Raw genomic sequence first — 19,314 nt, 5'->3', positions numbered from 1 at the left:
TGAAGCACAATCACAACTGTGACAAGCATTAACACCTGCTTAGCTCTAAGGCAGGAGGTCTGTTTTCACAATAAAAATGTGTCCAAACCCAGCATGATTAGGGCTGCCCTGGTAGGGAGGAAAAGCTGCAAGACAGCATGACCCTACACTGGCAGGGAAGTGCTAACACAGCTCTGGTTTGCCCAGCTACAAAGTTTAGCACCAGAGTTTGAAAGTTTCATACAGTTTCTTTGAAATCCAAAACCAACTGCTTATGCTATGGAAAAATATTTATTCAGTTATACAGCAAGAAGCATTTGTTAATACAATCCCTAGTTTTAGCAATATGTCTCTCAAGTGTCTTCAGTTTACATCATGGAACTAAAACAAAGAATCACACTCAGATTTGTTCATTACATTATAAATTCTAAGCAGTTTAATGGTAATTTCTCTTGTAATAGTTTAACAAGTTTCAACCTTCCGCATGTGATTTCTTCATATCATTTTTGTAATTAATCCATTTACTAAAACACTCCGTTTTTCGCTTTTTATGCATAATGCAAAGGTGGGAGATTGAATTCAAATCCTTCAGAAACGGTACAGCTTTTGTTTTGTCACATCAAATACACATTTATCCTTTAGCTACTTAAAAAAATAAATACATCTTCACAAGCTACTGGTTCTTCCATGTATCTCCTTGCATCTCTTTGATCACACTCCTCCAACCATTCAGTAATCCATCAGTAATTATAACTTCTTAGCTTCTTTAGCCTAAAAGGGACGAATTTATCACAGACTGTCATGAATCCTGGTTTTAAATTATCAAGAGTCCAATTACCAACAGGAATGGAGATACCACTTTCCAATTAAAGTGACTGATTTAATGTAAAACCTTGTAACATTTCACTTTTTAATTAGGTACATCCTTATCAAATACAAAGAGGTTCACCCTCATTTTATTTTCTATCCAGAGAATTAAATACAGCAAACATTAATCATACAACAATATAGCGCCAGACCTAATAATGCTTTTGGCATACTTTGACAACTTCTAATCCATCAGTGTATGATGTCTTTTATTCCTGTTTCATCCAAACATTTATTTGAAAGTCAAGAATAGGCTAAAACTTTTTACATCCAAACATCCCCAGGTACATCTGAAAATATTAAGCCAGTTACAAGTTGAAAAGAAAAACAGGAGTAAACAAAAAAGGAAGAAAATATAACTACAGAGTGTCAGCTGACACACCGTCAGGACTGTCCACACTGTTGTCCACATGAATTATTTATCCCCACTAGAATTAGAATAAGGATGCAGCAATCCAGACTTCTAATTCTTATTTAATTCTTTTGTGCCAGGTTTAGAGATGGCATCACAATTGCCACAGAAAGACCCTATTGTTGACAAGCAACAGTCTCCTGTGACAGGGTACCTTCCTGATCTACAGTTCTTCTCACCTGGGCTAAAGCACTACTCACTGTGCAGAGCAGGAAGAGAGGGAGTGCACAACCTCCTCAGCAGCTTTCTCTTTTTAGGCCAGGCCTGGAAGAGACGGTGGCCAGGGACTTCTATACCACAAACTAAAGAAAACAGCAGTAGCTGCTTTTCTGAAATCAAACACAAGAACAAGAACCAGGAGAGGGAATAGAGACAACTCACTAGAAGGGGAATCAAAAGCACTGTTCATTGAGAAGAGCTCATCTCACAGAGCCCTCTCTACATGCACAAACTCAGATATTTTACTTCTATTTTAACACCTTTGAATGCCTTAGGAACATTCCTATCGCACAAAGAGAGCCCCTGCTTCCAAACACTGCAATTATTTACCCAGTTTGGAAGTGCTGACGTAAGGGAAACAGACCAGGACTCTCAGCAACCTCTGCTGAAATTCCTCCTCCTAATCTGATGAGGAAAAAGTGGGATTTCTCCATCCATCATGGCTCAATACCTTGATTACATCTTCAGGGATGCAGCCTGGAAGGGTACAACATGGTTAAGTCTGAAACAAATCAAGTAACTAATTCATTCAGCACATGCTACAGTCTTCCCAGCATTCCTGCATCCCCCTCACATGATATTCAGTCAATCACTACCTGCTATTGTAGTCTTCACTCTGCATTTTGCTGTTTAACAACTATTGCATTTCTGGGTTAAAAAAAGTCTTTAATTGACAAGATATTAGGCACAATTCAGAAGCAGCAAAGAGGTTCCCTGTTGGTTCATGAACCAGCTGCATACAGCAGGTGCAAGCTTTTTTGTAATCACATATAAAAGTGTGCATGCTAAGGCAAACACAAGGCTATTATAAAATAGAAAGCTTGACTAACTTTTGGAAAGAGGGATTTTTAACCACAGCTACTGTTAAAAACAAGTACACAAAGTTTGGAGAAAGTAGAATTTTAGAAAATTAAAAAGCTTAATATGGAACCTGAATTAGATCTCCATGATTGGCAGGGCAAAAAGGGTTCTCAAAGCCTTTTCATACTCTTGTTTCTGTGCTAGTTGTAGGAAAGAAAATTTTCAGAAAGAAAACATAGATGAGGAAAGCTTACTTTTTAGGGAAAAGGATGATACTGGAATCTAAAATTTTAATACACATTATGCATGACTTCTCATCCTTCTGAAAGTGAGAAAACCAAAAGCTTCAGAAACATTGGTACTTCACAGCATGCTGTGATTAAGTCTTATTTTCTTCATCTGATTTGTTTAATTACTTTGAGTTACACTAAGTTGACAGAAATCTCAAAACAGTAGTCATAAAATGATGACTTTTCGGATACGAATGTAACTCAAGCCTAGCACAAATCCACTAACTTGCTGTGAAGTTCCACCAAGAAAGGGACAGGCCATTATTATAATTGTTACCAGTGTACTAGTGTTACATAAAAATCAAAAAATATCAATCCTGTACCGGAGAGTTTACAATCTGAAACCAGCTGCAGTAATACTAAACACTATGATACTAGCAGATAGCTTCCACATACATTACAATAGGAGGCTAATGTCACTATATGGTCATTGGCAGTAAATTCACAGGCTGAGAAGGAAAAAAGCACCTCAAGGGTACTACAGTAGACCTTCGCATACCACAGTTCATTCTCTAGCCCAAAATACCAAAGTCTGGAATAAGCCAGAGGGATCAAGTAAGAAAGCTGGACAAGAAGTGTGATGTAGTGTCAGGAAAAGGCACAGAAGTCAAAACTTGTATTTACTGCAGCTGGGCAAAACTCCACAGACAGAAAGCTACAGAACTGAAGCAATGAAGAGGCAGGGAAAATACTAGAGCTATTAGAAACAGAAGACATTTAAGAAGCTCCAGACAAGAAAGTCTGCTGCACTTTTGGCTAGGAAGTCAGTGCAGAGAAAGCCACAGACCTATTGAGCAGAATAGAGCAATCCAGTTTGGCACAAGGTTAACAAATTAAAAACAAGGTTTTGGTAGAAGCAAAATACGCACACTCCAAAATAAGAATCTAAAATTAATAACCTAGAGAAGTTTAACATACAAAATGCATAGCCAAATAAAAATCTTATAAATTGATTTAATTACAGGCTCATGTATCTTAGCTTTAAACCAATAAATGACAATATGAAAAAAGGCTCAGTTCTACAGAGACTTTAACCATAATGTGTATTACTAGAAGGAACTTATGCTAATAGTTAAGCATGGGAGCAGAAGGCTGAAGGCAAGGTCCTCAAGTTAAGAACACAGTTATTAACTCCTAAATATTGCTGGTGGTATAATGTTGGAATATATCTGATAAACCAACTAGATATTGCTAGAGAACACTTGATGTTAGTTCTCGCTTCACTGTGCGGTCAGACTATTTGTAAATCATTACAAAAAGCTTATGACAAATGTTGCCTCCTGAAGTTTACTGAAAACAAGGCATCACTGAAGAAGTCATTTTTGATTAGAAGCATGAAACTGATTCAGACCCATAGCATCTTATAATGCTATTCACGTTTTAACTACACATTAAGAATACTGTTTTGCAAATTTTGGAACCAATCTTGATCAGTCTGGGGATCCTCACCTTCAGTGAGGCCAAGGCTGCCAAGCAATTGCAAGATTGGGCATCAATCCCATGCAGTTAACTAAAATAGCTACAGGAACAAAAAGAAAATATAACTTGTGTGCTACAGCTGTGCAGTACCACAGTAACTTTCAAACCCTTTAGCTTTTATTTCATAGATGCGCAGCACGGCTCCAGCCCATGGGCATTTATGACTGATGCATCTGCATGAAGCTTCTCATGAATGTTGCAAGCTTCTGAACATCTTCTACAGTCACTGCATTATATAAAGAGGCACGGATTCCTCCCACAGATCTGAATTGAAGAGAGGAGGGGAGAAAAAAAAAGAGAAAGACTTTGTAAAATCTAAAAACGTTAATAACATTCACAGATATGCAAACCTACGCCTACTCCAAAGGGATAAGATTCACATTTTGTATGAATGAGAAGCAACATTTAATTCTTCAAGGGAAGCTTGCAATCTAGAGAAATTCAGTATTTATTAGTTATTTACAGGTCTAACACTGTAGCCACGTGACATTAAAAAGTCATCTTTTTTAATCCACAAACACCACTGAACGTGGGAAGGAACTCTTGCAACCAGGTTGACAAGCCATGTAATTAAAGGCTTTATGACAGAATCTAATGACAGAATCTAACCTCAAGAGTCACGTTCTTTGGCATTTGCAGAGCCAGATTTATCAAATTGGAGAAGAAAATAGAATTAAGGAGAAAGACCTAAGCAGTAGTTGATCCACCAGCAGTCTCTGATTACCATCTCTAGATCGCTATTCCCAAGCGATGCCAAAACAGTATGAGGAACAGCTTATGAGTGAGAAGTGCTGGTAAGCCAAGGCACAGTGTCTGTTGCTGTATCACTGTAGTAACAGTTTATTCTGTACAGGAAAGGGTTTCACCTGACTCTAATACTTACCGATGCCCTTTCAGAGATATCATGTTAAGTTCCACAGCCTTCTCAAGAAATTTCTTTTCCAGTGCTTCATCACCCTTGATACTGCCAATACGGAAAGGGACATTCATTCTGCTTCGGTTCTTTTTCTCCACTGGACACCTAGAAAAGTTGCAGAATGTAATGATTAACCCATTTTGTCTTAAATTTACATTTTCAGCTATATACAATTTCAGGAAGTGAATAATTGCATCTTTTTAGCACCAAAATCATTCCTGCGTAATTGAAAAGAAAGAAAGCAACCTTCCTTTTTTACCCAAGTATAATAACAGAAACAGTAAGTGGAAGGCTTATTAACCCTTCCTGACAAACTCAAAATTGCCCCAGAGGAAGGCAGAGGAGGCTTGTAAACAGACCTCATTAAAAAAACATAATAAAAACTACCACCCCACCCATGGCAGACAGTTCCACTCTCCAGAGTAAGTGAGGTTAGTTACAGTGAACTTTAAGTTTCAAGCAGTTTCTTGTCTTTATCTTCAAAGACTGACACACTTATTTTTACTTAGCTACTCACAAGTGCTACCAGAATTGAGCTTGGCTCAGCTAAACAGAGATAAAGGAAAAATAAGAACACAACATAAGGAAATTTCCATGGACGTTAGAGACTTCTGTTAGTGGGTTTTGTCCACCTTCTACATTACTTATGTTCATGGTTCTGAATAATACTAGACAAGAGATATCTCTAGAATAAACCTTGCATTGTATACATGGCCACAACATGTATCAGGTGCATCATAGCTCAAATAACTTAAAATTCCCTTTAACCTAAAGCAGAAAATTCAAGATACATTTAAAGCAAAAATTCTCTTCAATTATTTTGTGAAGGTAAGAACAGGAGAGCGGGGGACACAACACAGATATTTTCTTATGCTTGTAGTTACAAAGGAGATATTTATATATTTTTTTATTAACACAGGAGATCTGAAGCCTGAAGATTTATTCTTTCCTAAGGTTGTGATGTAGATTCTTGCGAGGATTCATTAGGAATAAGTTCTCTCATAAACTGCATGTAAATTTCATACCTATTATCATTCTATTTGACAAAGAATGGGTATAATTCTTCTATTAGTTTTTCCCCTGTTCCTTCGTACAGAGATCTCCATTATGAAGAGAAAAGGAAGATCAATCGTAATATCTGCCTATGCAAATTTTCTCCTTCAGATGCAACCAAGAAAACACTATTCTTGTAAGCATTCCCGTATTTGAATATCTGTAGCTACACTACAGTTTTTAGAAGATCCAGTTGCTATTAGGCAATCCAATGTAATGCAGTTAGTGCACAGACTTTGGAAAGCAAACTGAAAATGGCACACAGCGCTTTGTGGAAGAAAGTCTCCATTCACTAAATGGCTTGTTACACTGCTTACCCAGTAGAGTATGCCAGAGATTAGGCAGCACATTTAAGCTGGGAAGGAAGCTTCAGATAAGTCGTCCTTTTAGTCATAGGCACAATAAAAAAAAAACCTACAGTCTTAACTGTATTGCTTAATAAGATACATTTCAGTTCACAAAGCTTGCTTTGCCTTCCCAATTGACTATTTACCATTCCATCTGCATTGCATTTCCCACTCACAGCCTTACAGACCATCTTGCCAGAAACAGATTTCTATTTGTCACAAAATTTTTTTTTTTTTTTTTGAAAGCTTCATTTGCTTACTGACATTTACAAAAACACCCTCAGGATTTCAGTTGAGTAGGATCACAATCCTGATCAGGACAACGCTAAAGGCAAAGCTGTTCTCATTAGCTAGATGGATAAGCAGAACGTATTAAATATTACGATGAAACTACACCCCTGCCACTTATGGTTGCAGCCAGCTTTACTTTAAAATCCACATTTAATTTGCCCTATCCTAACTCTGATTTGAAAGTTAATTAGGTCCCAAAACAGTTGGTTTTATACCAAAGGTAGAAGAAAATATTTTGTAGTTTCATAGTCAATTCCTAGTTTGAGTTTGGCAAGTATTAGGATTATTCTGAATTACAGCATCAACCTTTAACTCAATATATTTTTGGTCCTATGAGCTCAAAAGTACCTTGCAACACTAAGTAAAAGTCAGAGGGTTAAATCTGCTTTGGAAAACCATCAAAAATAACTGAACTTTACATAAAGAAAATTTTTTAAATTTTGACCATATCTAGGTATGATCTTCCTCTTTCTATTTCACAAAGTGCAAAGTGTTTCTGAACTTTGCACAATTAGCTAATAAATATGCTCTGCTTGACAGAGAAAAAGAACACTCTGACTACCGAAAGAGATGGTAGGAAGAATACGATGCAAAAGTGGTCTCTACAACTTCTTACAAGCCACTTTTATTTCCCTGGCCTGTATTTCCCTAAGATTCAGTAAGCATACAAGCCAGAATCCGTGTATCTGGTTTTTGTACTCTTCTAGGCTCCTGAATTTTATTACGTTTAGAACATATGTTATTAATATGCTTCACAACTTAGCCATACAGGATAACTTGAAATAGCTCTTGCTACTGGAATGAGACTCATCCTTGGATAGTTGTCAAGGGAATGGTTTGCACAGATAATTCCTGTAGGATTCCTCAAAATTTCTACATACTGAAAAGGTAACCTGAAAAATATGCCACAATCAGACTCTTAAAAGTTATGAATATGTTTGGATCTGCAACAAATATTGAAACCAAGGGAAAAGCATAGCAACTTACACATAGAATCCGTTAGATTTGTCTATAATATCATAAATCATTCGTGATTTGATTAAACTAAGTTTATCCATAGCTGCAGCTCCGCCATTGTTCTTTATCCATTCCAGTACCAATCCCATGATATAAATACTGCAAGAGGAAAGAACATTTTCAGTCAGGTTATTTAAAAAAGACACACCACAGAAAAAATAACAGTCCTGTTTAATAGCCCACAAGATGTTTCCGCAACAAAATGTTATATACGGTTTTAGTGTGCTTAAGATTAACAATTCAATCTGGACTATTTTACTAATTATGACAATTACAAGCAGGTAATGTTTTTTGGACACAGATGAAGTATCCTGAAATTCAAATGCTACACAAATCTGCTGGACCAAACTTAATCCTTTGTACCACAGAAGGACAAGTCCTGCAGGTTTCCTGCAGCCCTGCCAGGCTCCCAAAGACATTCCCAACATGCTGCACAGACCACCAGTTCACTGACCACACAACTGCCTGTCAAGTCCTAGAAAGAGCCAGAGTTAGCACAAAAGTTAGTAGCATCCACCCTGTGCAGCTGCTCAAGCAAAGATGCAGGGGTGAATATACATACATTAATAACGACAGAAATCTAATCCCATTTTCACAAATGTTAAATAAAAACTATAGTTCCATTTCTGCCTAAAAAGACCTTTTTCACCACATGAACAGTGAAGTTTGGCAAAACAAATGATGATGTATTACACTTAATTATTCATTACCATTCAAGTTCTAAGCAGAGATCTGGAAGCCTACTGGCATCACGTGGCTTGGGACCAAGTATTTCAATGCTAGTTACTAAGCGCAACATAAAAAAATCCCCCAGGCCTTTTGCCTTTGTGCTTTTGCTACAAAACTCAGCTTGTTCAAGTTCAGGCATTTCCCACGACTGCAACACTTTACATAATAAACTGTTCACAAGTTTTTAATGGCATATTTCCAAAAAGTTTGCTTTTATTAATCCCTTCATTACAGATTCCAAGGGAGTGCTCAGAGAACATTACCCTACAAGTTTCCCTAACACAAAATTTAGCAGGAGGCTGTTTTAAACTTTGCTACTTTTAATTTCTCAGTGGATGCCAGCATCAAATCCTTGAACACTGCAGAAAGACTGCAGGATAATGGAGGTTACAGACTGTCTTTTATGCAAAGCACCTTATAGCTTTGAGAGAACAATCTTGCCACCTTTATGACAGCACACTGCCAACTACCCCAATGTAAACTATTTCAGTGAATTATAGCCTAGGCCGTTGCCAAATACGCAGGCCACATCTACCTCTTTCCCTCACTTCCTTGCATGAAGATTCTTGGACAAGAAAGATTTAATGACATCAGCCTTAGAGTCATCAACAAAACCCAGCCAGCTGAAGTCTTTTACCCTTCTTTCATGTCAGTTAAAATAATGTTTCCGGGGCAATTTTAAGTGCAAAATAAACCCTTGGAGCTTGGAAATGAGACTTTTATAGCAAATTCATTGTTAATTTCAGCAGAACAGATTTGGGTCAAGAAGTCAAGCTCTGTAGCGCCAAGAGGTTAAAGCCATTAGCATCACCTTAATTTAATTTAACATCCTGCTGGAGTAGCTTTTGCTAATTCAGTTAATATTTCCTGCCTGTTTGCCAGCAAACTATTAGAGAGTGCAAGGAAAGGAGTAAAGAAAGAGAGAACTAAGAAGCTTTGCCAGTTCCTTACAAAAACTGAAACAGGCATTTAGAGCTAAGCCAAACAGATGTGCACCCTGCCAACATTTTGGTGTGCGTTACATTCTGGATTCTGCAGTGTACTCCAATGTGGGTCTGCAGCATGCAGTGAAGTCTGGCAAGACAGTGACCAGAAAGTCCAACTTCATTTTCTTCTCCCTTAATCTACGACTACCCTGTTAACGTCATTAGCAGACACTGAGTTATAGCTAAGGCAGCACTTTTTTTTCCAGAAGTTCTTTGCAGTGACTAAAATAAAACTGAAGAGTTTAATCTGTTTTGCTTTTCAAACCAGAGAAGCAATACTACGTTCAGTGCTGAGATTAAGTGGAACTTTGGTTTTTCAAATGGAAATAGCTTTGTACTTGGAAAACATGAATGGCTGGATTTAAAACCCAGCACGTACAAGTACACAGTGTCCAAAACAGTATGTGTGACTCGGCAGTCGGAAAAATAATTGATCATGAAACAGAGGCTTTATCAATCATTGGGGGAAAAAGACACATACTGTCCACATTACAAAGCTACATTCAGAAAGAAGACAAAAATCTGGAAACATTTTAAGGTTAATTCTTGTCTTAGACACCAGCCCTGAGGAAACTAGGGGTACTCAGCCAATAGGGCAGACGGGCTGACAGCAAGAGTACTACATACTCTACAGTATGCATGTGAAAACTAGTTGTGCATTGCAAAGTCTAAAATAGACATATGCTCACAAGATTTACTGTTCTTTTGATAACTCTCTATGTCATTGCAATAGTAAACCCCATAGTGAGAATCAGCAGATTCAAAGATACAATTAGTACCACTTAAAATTCTACTGAATTTAAGTAAGTGATGGCATTAAGGTAGGCTTTACACACAGAAATCACTGTACTTTATACCTATACAGTGCATTTGATATCTGTTGGACATCAGTAGGTAACTTAAGTTTGCAAATTCTGGCATGTACAAAAAAAAAGCTATAAAAGCTGAGATTAAACATCAACAATATAAGATTGCACTATCAAGTTACCTGAATCAAAAAGAAACCTTATCTTTAAAAGTTGAAATCATTATTTTCAAAGTAATTAAAGATAATTCTGGAAAAAAGAACACCTGGTTTGAAGATTTTCTTTTTTAAAATAACCATTTGGTGGACATTGGTACAAAAATGCGCCAGATTAAGAATAGGTAAATACTAGTGGCTCAACACCTAAATATTCCAGTAGCAAAGCATCATTTCACTAGCTATCACAAGCTATGAGATACTAATTTTAAAAGAGCAAGCTGTAGTCTGTTCTGCTTCTTGCATATATGAAATCACCAGGTACATGACAATTTTATGATCTTGGTTGCTAGCAATGATTCTGAAGCTACACCAATTTTATTTTTGGATTCCAAGTCAGACACTGAAGTTGTACTTAAATAAGGAACGTTCTACTAAGAATAAAGCAAAACAATGATTAAATGCCTTTTCAGGAAAAAAAAAAATAAATATTTTACAGGGATTTGGTGGTTCAATTGCTGAGAACAACGTCAGGAAAAAACTGAATCAAATCTGTACTGAGTGTTCAAGAAGCAAGATTAAGTGCCAAATTACCTACTGGCAATGATAGAAGCATCACCATTGAATTGATCAGAGTTGTGTTCATGCAAGTCAGAATTGGATCCTGAAACTTCTACACCAGAGTTATGACAATATAATATTTACTTCTGAAAATACTATGTCCTTTATGGCAGAGTCCCACAGAACAACATCAAAGCCTACAACAGTCACATGGCTGGACACTTCCCATGTTTTCAAAGGAATCATGTGAAACAGCAACATATCAGTGACTTGAAAGCAAATACTGAACTTCTGAAACTTTTCTCGGTAACAGCAGCAGATGGCAGTGCTGTAGCTTTCCGAATAAGAGATACTGAATAGTTGGCTAAATTACCTGTAGCATGGTGGAGTGTTATACAAAGAGCCGTTCGTTGCTTGTGTTTTGTAATCCAGTACTACAGGGCATTCTTTCAGTGCAAATCCCAGCAAGTCCTCACGTACTATTACAACAGTAACTCCAGCACAGCCAACATTCTTCTGAGCACCAGCAAAAATCACTCCAAACTTTAACAGAAAAAAGAAAAGAACGCTTTGCTACATGCATTGACTAGTAGATCTTATAACTGAGTCATACACTAGTATCGTTATACAACAGGAATACAACTCAGCTGACCAGCTTGGAGAATGTGTTGAAAATAGGCAAACTGTAGGTTAAAGAAGAGTTAGAAGCTCTGATTTCAAAGTGCACTTACAGCTACCATTGTTATCCCATGTATGTCTATTATCAGAATCATGTATCTTCATTCAACTGAGGAAGATCATCACAACAAATTTCCCAATGATTTGCTAAATATTTATTTAGTAGCCACAAATAATTCTCAAGACAGCCTGTCGCCATTTCACACTACTTGAAGAAAATTTACTAAAATAAATTAATACATAGATCACAGTATTTTCAGCCAATCTGGTATTTCAGAACAGGCATCATATAATACACCTGTTCAAAGAGGCAGATCAGAAAAGGCCAAGATCAACACACTAATAATTGCCCCTTATTTTTGCTATAGACAGGTAAGAAAGGTCAGACGCACCACTTCACTAGTGAGTAACACTTCCCACTTATAACACACTTTACAAACATAAGTAAGTATTATGTTCTGCAACTGTATTATCTATGAAACAGACACAGTAATGGTGAGGCACAGGAACCTTTAGCAGTTTAAAAGGGGTTACAGATTTTCCACATAACAGGCAGGATCAAAAATTCTGATTCACAGTATCCCTGCTATAGCCATATACACTATCTACAGACTAAATATGATTCAGAAGATATCTTTTTCAGCTACAGCATTAGTGAAGACCACAGGAGACAAACAATCTCTGACAGCTATTAACATGAACAATGTCAACATAGTTCAATGTTTGTACTTAAAAAAAAAAGACAGATAAAGCTTGAGATTTCAATGTCTAAATTCCAACATTTGTCTCCACCATCAGATACCCGATTAAGAAATTTTATTTCCTTAATTCCACTGCTCAGCATCTCTAGCCATCCGGACATTTCAAAGTGCCTAATTATATGCATTCAAGTTCAAAAATGCTTTGTGCAGCCACTGTGTCCAATACTGTACCTTGGAAACATCCACAGGTCTGGACAGGAAGTTTGAGGACATATCACAAACTAAGACTGCTCCTTTGACATCAGGTACAAAGTCAAACTCCACACCATGAACAGTCTCATTAGCACAGTAATAGACATAAGATGCATTTGGATTAAGATTCCATGTACTTGGGTCAGGAATGTCTGAGACAGACGGAAAAAAAAAGCCAAAGGTCACTAGAGACAAGTAACTTTCCTGGCATGCAATTTTACTTGAACACGGGAATTCAGTGCAAACCCAGACCAATTTTGCAGCATGAAGTATTAATTGTCTTGTTACCAGGAAGATATCATTTATCTGCAAAGAAAATACACCAGTGCATTCCCAAAATTTTGTGGCGAGCCATCATTAAACTGGCAAACACCCTTCCAGTTTTCAGCCCTTACTCCTCAAGGGATTTTCATCATGTTTTTAATCCCAGACCACAAACTACTGCCCTAGGGATCCAAAACACCATTTCAGAGGAACTCAGGCACTGGTTCCAACAATCCTCCTGATGCCTTTGGAACCACTGAAGCACACAAATTCTCACTGGCAAAGTTCCCTAAAGCTGTGCTTCTGTGCATCCCCAGAAACATTTCAGTCTTGTCCAAGCTGAACACGAGGTTACCTACCTACCTACCATTTAAGCTTTGCAACTCATTTACAAAACTAAGATTTCCTCTGTCAACAGGCAATATACAGGCACGCCCTGACAGCACAGAACAGGTTTTGCACAGAACAAATGGTTGCTCTTCCTTTCTTCTCTCTTCCAAAACATGAGGAGGAAGAAATGCTGCTATTGCCTCCACCATTATTTACTGCCTTTCCCCTTATCTACAGCTACCAAATGGTGAATACGCTCACCGAGACTGGTAAGTGGCAGGTTCCATTCCTTGTTGTGCCTCATAGGATATAAATTTATCTTCCAACTTACTATACTAACTGGTGATTAGAACACTAACTCGTATGGGGATACTCTTTGTCTTTCCTGTTGCCACTCTTCCCAGTTCAAACACTATAATTAGGACCAGAGGGAAGAAAAGTAAGTGTGGCTGGCAGGAGTAGAAACCAGAACTTGTATTTCTGCTGCAAGAATTATTTATGTATATCCATTGACAAATTATGCACTTAAAAAGTTCTTGAAACACACTCTCATAAAAATTCCCAATGCCTTAATTACAGTTAACCACCTTCTTCCTTCTAACCTGTGGTCATTCAGATTATGTCACATCCAGTAACAAGCTTCAAGAGGAGGAGCTGAAAACAGCCCTTCTATTCCAGAGCCAACTGCCTATTCCAATACATGGGTGGGGAAGATAAGTACCTGGGAACCCTTGAAAGAAGGTAACAGAACGCAGGTCTCTAATCTCCCCAGCCACTAAGGTCAGCACCCTAGACATACTTCTAAATTTCAGAACAATGTCATTATTGGGTGTACCCGAAAATGAAATACCTTGCAATATCCCTGCAAATAGCTTAAGAGCTCAGTTAACTAAAAAAAGGAAAGAAAAAAAAAAAATCAGACAGCCCAGACCATTTCCCTCCAATACACATTTGCTTCCTGCTACTTATTTTCTGCTCAGTCTAGTTTCACTATTCTTTTCCAGTGGAGACAGTTAAACCATCTAACGCATATCCCAGTGATGAACATGGAGAGACGTGGAAGGCAATCTTTTGAGTGCTGGGCAGTCAAGTCTATAACTAGTTAATATTCAGTAACCCAACAGCTGAGTTGAACCAATTTTCAGAGTGATTCTAAAAGCTAAGCATTCACATGGATGGATGTAATCATCAACTTACTTGTATAGGCTCCTAGTTTTGGATGAACAATATTCACTTTGGCATACTTCTCTGCTTCTTTAGCTGCTTTTGCTGACCAAGCTCCAGTAACCACATAATCTGCATGTCTTCCCTCCTTTAAACCGATAAGATTAAGTGGGACTGCACTGAACTGACCAGATCCACCTCCTTGGAGGAAAATGACTTTGTAGTTTTCTGGTATATTTCTGCATGCAAGAAATAACCATTTATATTATTCCCAGAAGACAAAGGATGCATACTACTTGATATTATACATTTAAGAGCAACTGAGGAAGAACACTGTCATTTTAGAAGATTCTTTGCCAAGAGATTAGACAAAACCCCATTAACTTATTTCAGCACTGGTATTGAGTAACAACTCAAGTATTAGGAGTAATGCTATACATGTTACTGATAAAAATTTGCTGAAAACAAGCTTCCCCCCCCCCCTTGGATAGCATTAAACAAGTTTACTCTTGAGTAGCTCTACTATCATAGTACACACAAACTTGAAAAATAGTCCAGCAGAATTAATGTTAACTTGTAATTTTGTCTATTGCTAGCTTCGTGGCTTTTCTGTCAGGCTAAGAGCTTCACACCAAAGTGCCCACAGTAGAATTCAGCATTGATACCCTTCAATTTGGAAGTGCAACTGTACAGTAAATCGTACTTGCAGAGCAAGTGCCATAAGGAGTTGTTCATACAGTTCCCCAAAATTACTTCTTCAAACTATTAATTTAAAAACCCCTCTGTCAATAATTCTGGCTGTGACTGAGAGTCAGCCTTGATACTATATGATCATCATTATTAACTACTATAAGAACATTAGTTCTAATACACAATATATTTATTTCAAACTTTTAAATTTGGGTCATACTACAAATAGGAAAAAGGCTTCTGATCAGTGATTCTAACGCACATCCATAGAGTTTATGTTAGTAAAATCAGACTGACAAGTAATGTACAGATCACCTCTACCACTAGAGAACGTATTTCTACTGTTTCCACTCATTTCTTGAGGAAAGATGCTGCCTTTCATGAATTCTATGAAGGTGGCAAAAATTAAAATTTCAGAGGAAAGTCAACTAGTCAGTATACAGTAGATACATAAAGAGCCTCTTAGCCTCATAGAAGCCCTTTCTCACATTCAAATAAATCCGCTTCAGACAAAGAAAACACCAATGTCCTCTCCAAGACTATTACTCTATCAGACACAATATCTAAACAAAAAACCCACCACACAAACAGCTGCTTTCAAGGAAAGGTTTCCACATTAGTCATTATTCATGCAACTGGCACAAGCATAAACCAAAAATAAGCAGAAAGTAATTCACTTACAGCAATTCACGCAAGAGACTTTCAGCGGTATTTAAAATTTTTGTGAAATCAGCAGTCCGATGGCTCATTTCTTGGGTGGAAAGGAAGAAGTAGTAACATGAAACAAAATGGTAATACATGAATGCTATTTAAAAATTGTGTTAAGCTTTAAACCTTTTACACTACAGACCTAAAATTCTTAAAGGCTGCCACTCCCAGTTCCAAATCGTACTGTTTTTGCTGAGCATTCCTAAATACCCGTAGAAGACTTATACCTCCAGCCTTGTCCAGATCCAGGCAAATCCAGTCCACTCACATTTGGCATTCACATGACTTTACTACCCCCAAGAACAACTACATCTGTGTGAAAAAAAATACTGCCTAGAAAGGCGTAAGTTTTTCTTGTTCTACAGATGTTTTCTTCTACTAATGCCATCAGAAGTATAGAGTAAGGTACAGGGTTTGTTTTATTCTTTTAATTTTAACAAGGCTTCTTCATGCAGTAATCCTAATTAAATGTTAAGGACACTTAATACTAATTCCTTTTATTATATCCATATTCTTTCTTCCATCTGTAAGAGTATACAATTTAAACATGAATCACAGTCCTGCAGAGAGGGACACTGCACATTCTACTTTTAGCAACCAAATAGTTTCACAGGACTAGCAAAACACCAACCATCTTCTTGCATGAAATTTTTGTGCAACTGAGGCCAGAAAGCCAGTCAGCTACCGATATGGCACAGAAGACACTTCCTCCTTATGAAAGGACAGCATTGCCTTCCTGATGGGAAGGATGCTATACAACAAATACTCATGAAGCATTTTGCCACATAGAATACAAGACACTATATATGGTATCTATATAAATATATACACACATGTATAGTATGTGTATATCTGTGTATACATTCCTGAAGATCCAAAAGTACTAATGTTTTACATATTATTAGTTAACTTTTATGTCTCTGGTCCTTTGTTTTAGATCACTAAACATCTGGCTATGTATCATTTTTATGGTCTCCCGCTGAATAGTATTATGAAGAAGTATTCTCTGGACATACCTGTTACCAGAATAAGGTATTAGAAAAGAAAAGGAGATGAAATACCAAGATCTGGAACTCTTATTAACATTTACATTCTGAAAAATATAGAATTTTTAAAGTCTTACCAAGAACACTTATACCAAGTCCCTTGTAGTCCACCAATTCTTTCTGTGCTTCTAATAATACCTAACAAAAGAAAAAACTCACAAATAAATTAAGGGACTTTTCCATTATCTGGAGTCACTGATGCATCATGTGTATGCCAGCTGTTCCACATTGCAATAACCTGACACTTGGCAAGTGATATTAACAGAAGTATAGTCACCAATATAATTTTGTTGCATCCAGTAGCTGAAGGCTTTTCATAAGATAGCATGATAAAATCACACACTTGTTGTGGAGACCATGTTTTATTTCAACAGTTACATTTCCAGATTTCAGAATGATTTCTAGGAGCTGGATGAAACTCCCAACCTTTTACAGAACACTTAATGTTTATATGCGTACTCTTTTTAATCAGGCATCTTAACTCCTCATCCCTACCCCTCCACCCTGTGTTCTTTCACTTGACTTCTGCAAAGAGGACAACCAAGTTATTAAGGAACACAAAGGAGAAAAGTCAGCTTGAGGAATCAGATACCTCACGCTGACCCAACAGGACAAGGCCTGGTTTCATTGAATAAAGTCCTGCATTTTTTGAAGATGAGCCTTCTCTATGTTATTCAAAGTCAAGAAATAAAGCAAAATTTTGAGACAGACAGGAAACACAGATCACTCCTAGGAGCCCTGGCCAGGTCATCTGCTGCTTCAGCCTTCCATTTTTCTTTCTTCTCCCGTAGCTCTCGCATATCAACAAAGTGTTGATAAGAGTCTAACCATCAGATCTGGAGCTTCCAATTTCAGCACACTCACGTGTAAGAGCCAGAACATTTTTAGTTCCTCCTTAAGGAAGAAGGAAGAGAGGGAGCCCCAGTAGAAAAGCATGCACCCAGGATCTGCCAAGAAACCTCATGCTCTGGACAGTGCAGGAACAAGAAATCTACCATGCTGACAGGGTATCTGTTATGGCCCATCAACTGTAACAGCTGGTGACCAAGAGGTCAACAGAAAAAAACTGTCCTGCTTTTTATGTTAGAGATTGTGAAGTTTTAACCACTGTGCTGCATGTGCAAGCTTATTCATGCCAGAGAAGGGGGGAAAAGAAAAGTCAAAGGGAACACACAGACTATTAGAAAGTGCTTGTTAAACTGCTCGATAAGATACAGTTCTGTTAGTAACATCCTTTATCTGACAATCTGCACATGCCTTACAATAGACATCTGATATGCCATTTTAATGGCCATGAAGAGCCCTGTCCACCTTCTTGCTCCAGCGAGTCCGAGTGCTCCATATGCGGCATCAGCCCACAACCAAAGTAAAAACAATAGAGGTGACACAGGAGTCCATGTAAGGGAACTGCATTTGCAAGAGGGGAAAACAGGTTAATAATATGGAGTTCAGCTATGCGCTCCTCAAACCCTACACCCAGTCCTCAGAACTCGCTGATAGTGCAGCAGTTCCAACAAGAGCCCCTTTCAGACCAAAAGGTTCAAGACAGAACAGGGAATTTCTTCGCATACACTATACAAAGGATGTTTCCATGAGAAGAGAAATGGAAAAAAAAGCCTGCAGTGTGCTTCCCTAAAAAATTTGTTAAAGAAATAATACATAAAATAATGAAGAAAACTATGAAGGAAACTAAGAAAAGAACAAAAACCTTCCACAATATATAACTCTTAAATTCAAAGTCAGACACATACAATCTGGCAGAAGCCATCCCCTCTCCGTATGTAACTGGATAATCCATGGCTGCTGATGCAACTTTCCAGAGGGTTGAGTCTACGCTACCCTCATTATCATTTTTTAAGTAAAGACTTCTCAGGGAATCACCATGTTATTTAGCAGCTGAGAAATAATATACACAGCATAGCTACCCCTGCAGCTCTGAGGACTTTCTTTCCATCCCAAAACTGGTACAGCACTTGATGAATGGCCATATGATCAGAGTCATAAAAAAATCTGGGAGAGCTGCCCTAAAACCACATTAGGGTGCATTTCCAAAAAACCCCCACTAACTTACCGGGGCAGTTAATTGTGTGGAAAGAGGAGGGAAGAACTGAGGTTTCACTGCTACGCCGGCAACACTTTTTATGACTATTTACTCGAGCTTCCAGTTTCAGCCAGCGCCCGTGGAAGCCCCCGGGGAGCGGGGCTGGGAGGCAGAACGCCCCCGCCGCTGCCGCAACGCCTCAGCCCAGCCGAGACCCCCCCTCAGCGCGCCGGCAGGGCCGCCCGCCCCGGCGCCGGCGGGACCAGGACACCCCCTCAGCCCTCCGCAGTGCCCCTGCCCGCGCCGGAAAGGGACCCCAGCCCCTACTCACGGAGCGCGGCAGCTTCGCCGGCCCGGCCCCAAAGTTCGCCACTTGCCGCCCGCACTCCATGCTAGCGCCGCTCCCGTTGCTCCCGCTCGCTCCGCCGCCGACCACCAGCGGGCCGGCCGCCGCCGCCGCCCATATAAACCCCCCGCCGTCCGCCCGCCCGCCCATTGGCTCCTGTCACATACACCCAGGGGGCGGGGCTTG

The 19,314-nt window shown here is 38.6% G+C and overlaps 1 protein-coding gene across 1 annotated transcript; it reads right to left on the bottom strand.

Annotated features, from left to right (window-relative positions):
• Nucleotides 1-251: 251 nt before the first annotated feature.
• PSAT1 (phosphoserine aminotransferase 1) lies at nt 252-19,243 on the bottom strand. The gene is made up of 9 exons (XM_074569949.1): nt 19,114-19,243; nt 16,819-16,879; nt 15,669-15,738; nt 14,331-14,536; nt 12,519-12,691; nt 11,282-11,451; nt 7,642-7,770; nt 4,931-5,068; nt 252-4,311 (listed from the first exon to the last, which is right to left on the bottom strand). Exons 1-9 carry the CDS (start codon nt 19,171-19,173, stop codon nt 4,206-4,208), a joined length of 1,113 nt encoding a protein of 370 aa, XP_074426050.1. The 5' UTR covers nt 19,174-19,243; the 3' UTR covers nt 252-4,205.
• Between the last annotated feature and the right edge of the window lie 71 nt (nt 19,244-19,314).

Source organism: Larus michahellis, chromosome Z (assembly GCF_964199755.1).
Source record: "Larus michahellis chromosome Z, bLarMic1.1, whole genome shotgun sequence".
Lineage (NCBI taxonomy): Eukaryota > Metazoa > Chordata > Aves > Charadriiformes > Laridae > Larus > Larus michahellis.
The sequence above is the reverse complement of the archived record's forward strand: the minus strand, read 5'-3'. Positions and strand labels throughout refer to the sequence as shown.

Coding starts and splice junctions, on each gene's coding strand:
- PSAT1 (XM_074569949.1), bottom strand. CDS start 19,173: ATGGAGTGCGGGCGGCAAGTGGCGAACTTTGGGGCCGGGCCGGCGAAG. Junction 7,771..11,281: donor AACACTCCACCATGCTACAG/GTAATTTAGCCA, acceptor TTCCTCTTGCAG/TATTTATATCATGGGATTGG. Junction 5,069..7,641: donor AAATCTAACGGATTCTATGT/GTAAGTTGCTAT, acceptor CAACTTTTCTAG/GTGTCCAGTGGAGAAAAAGA.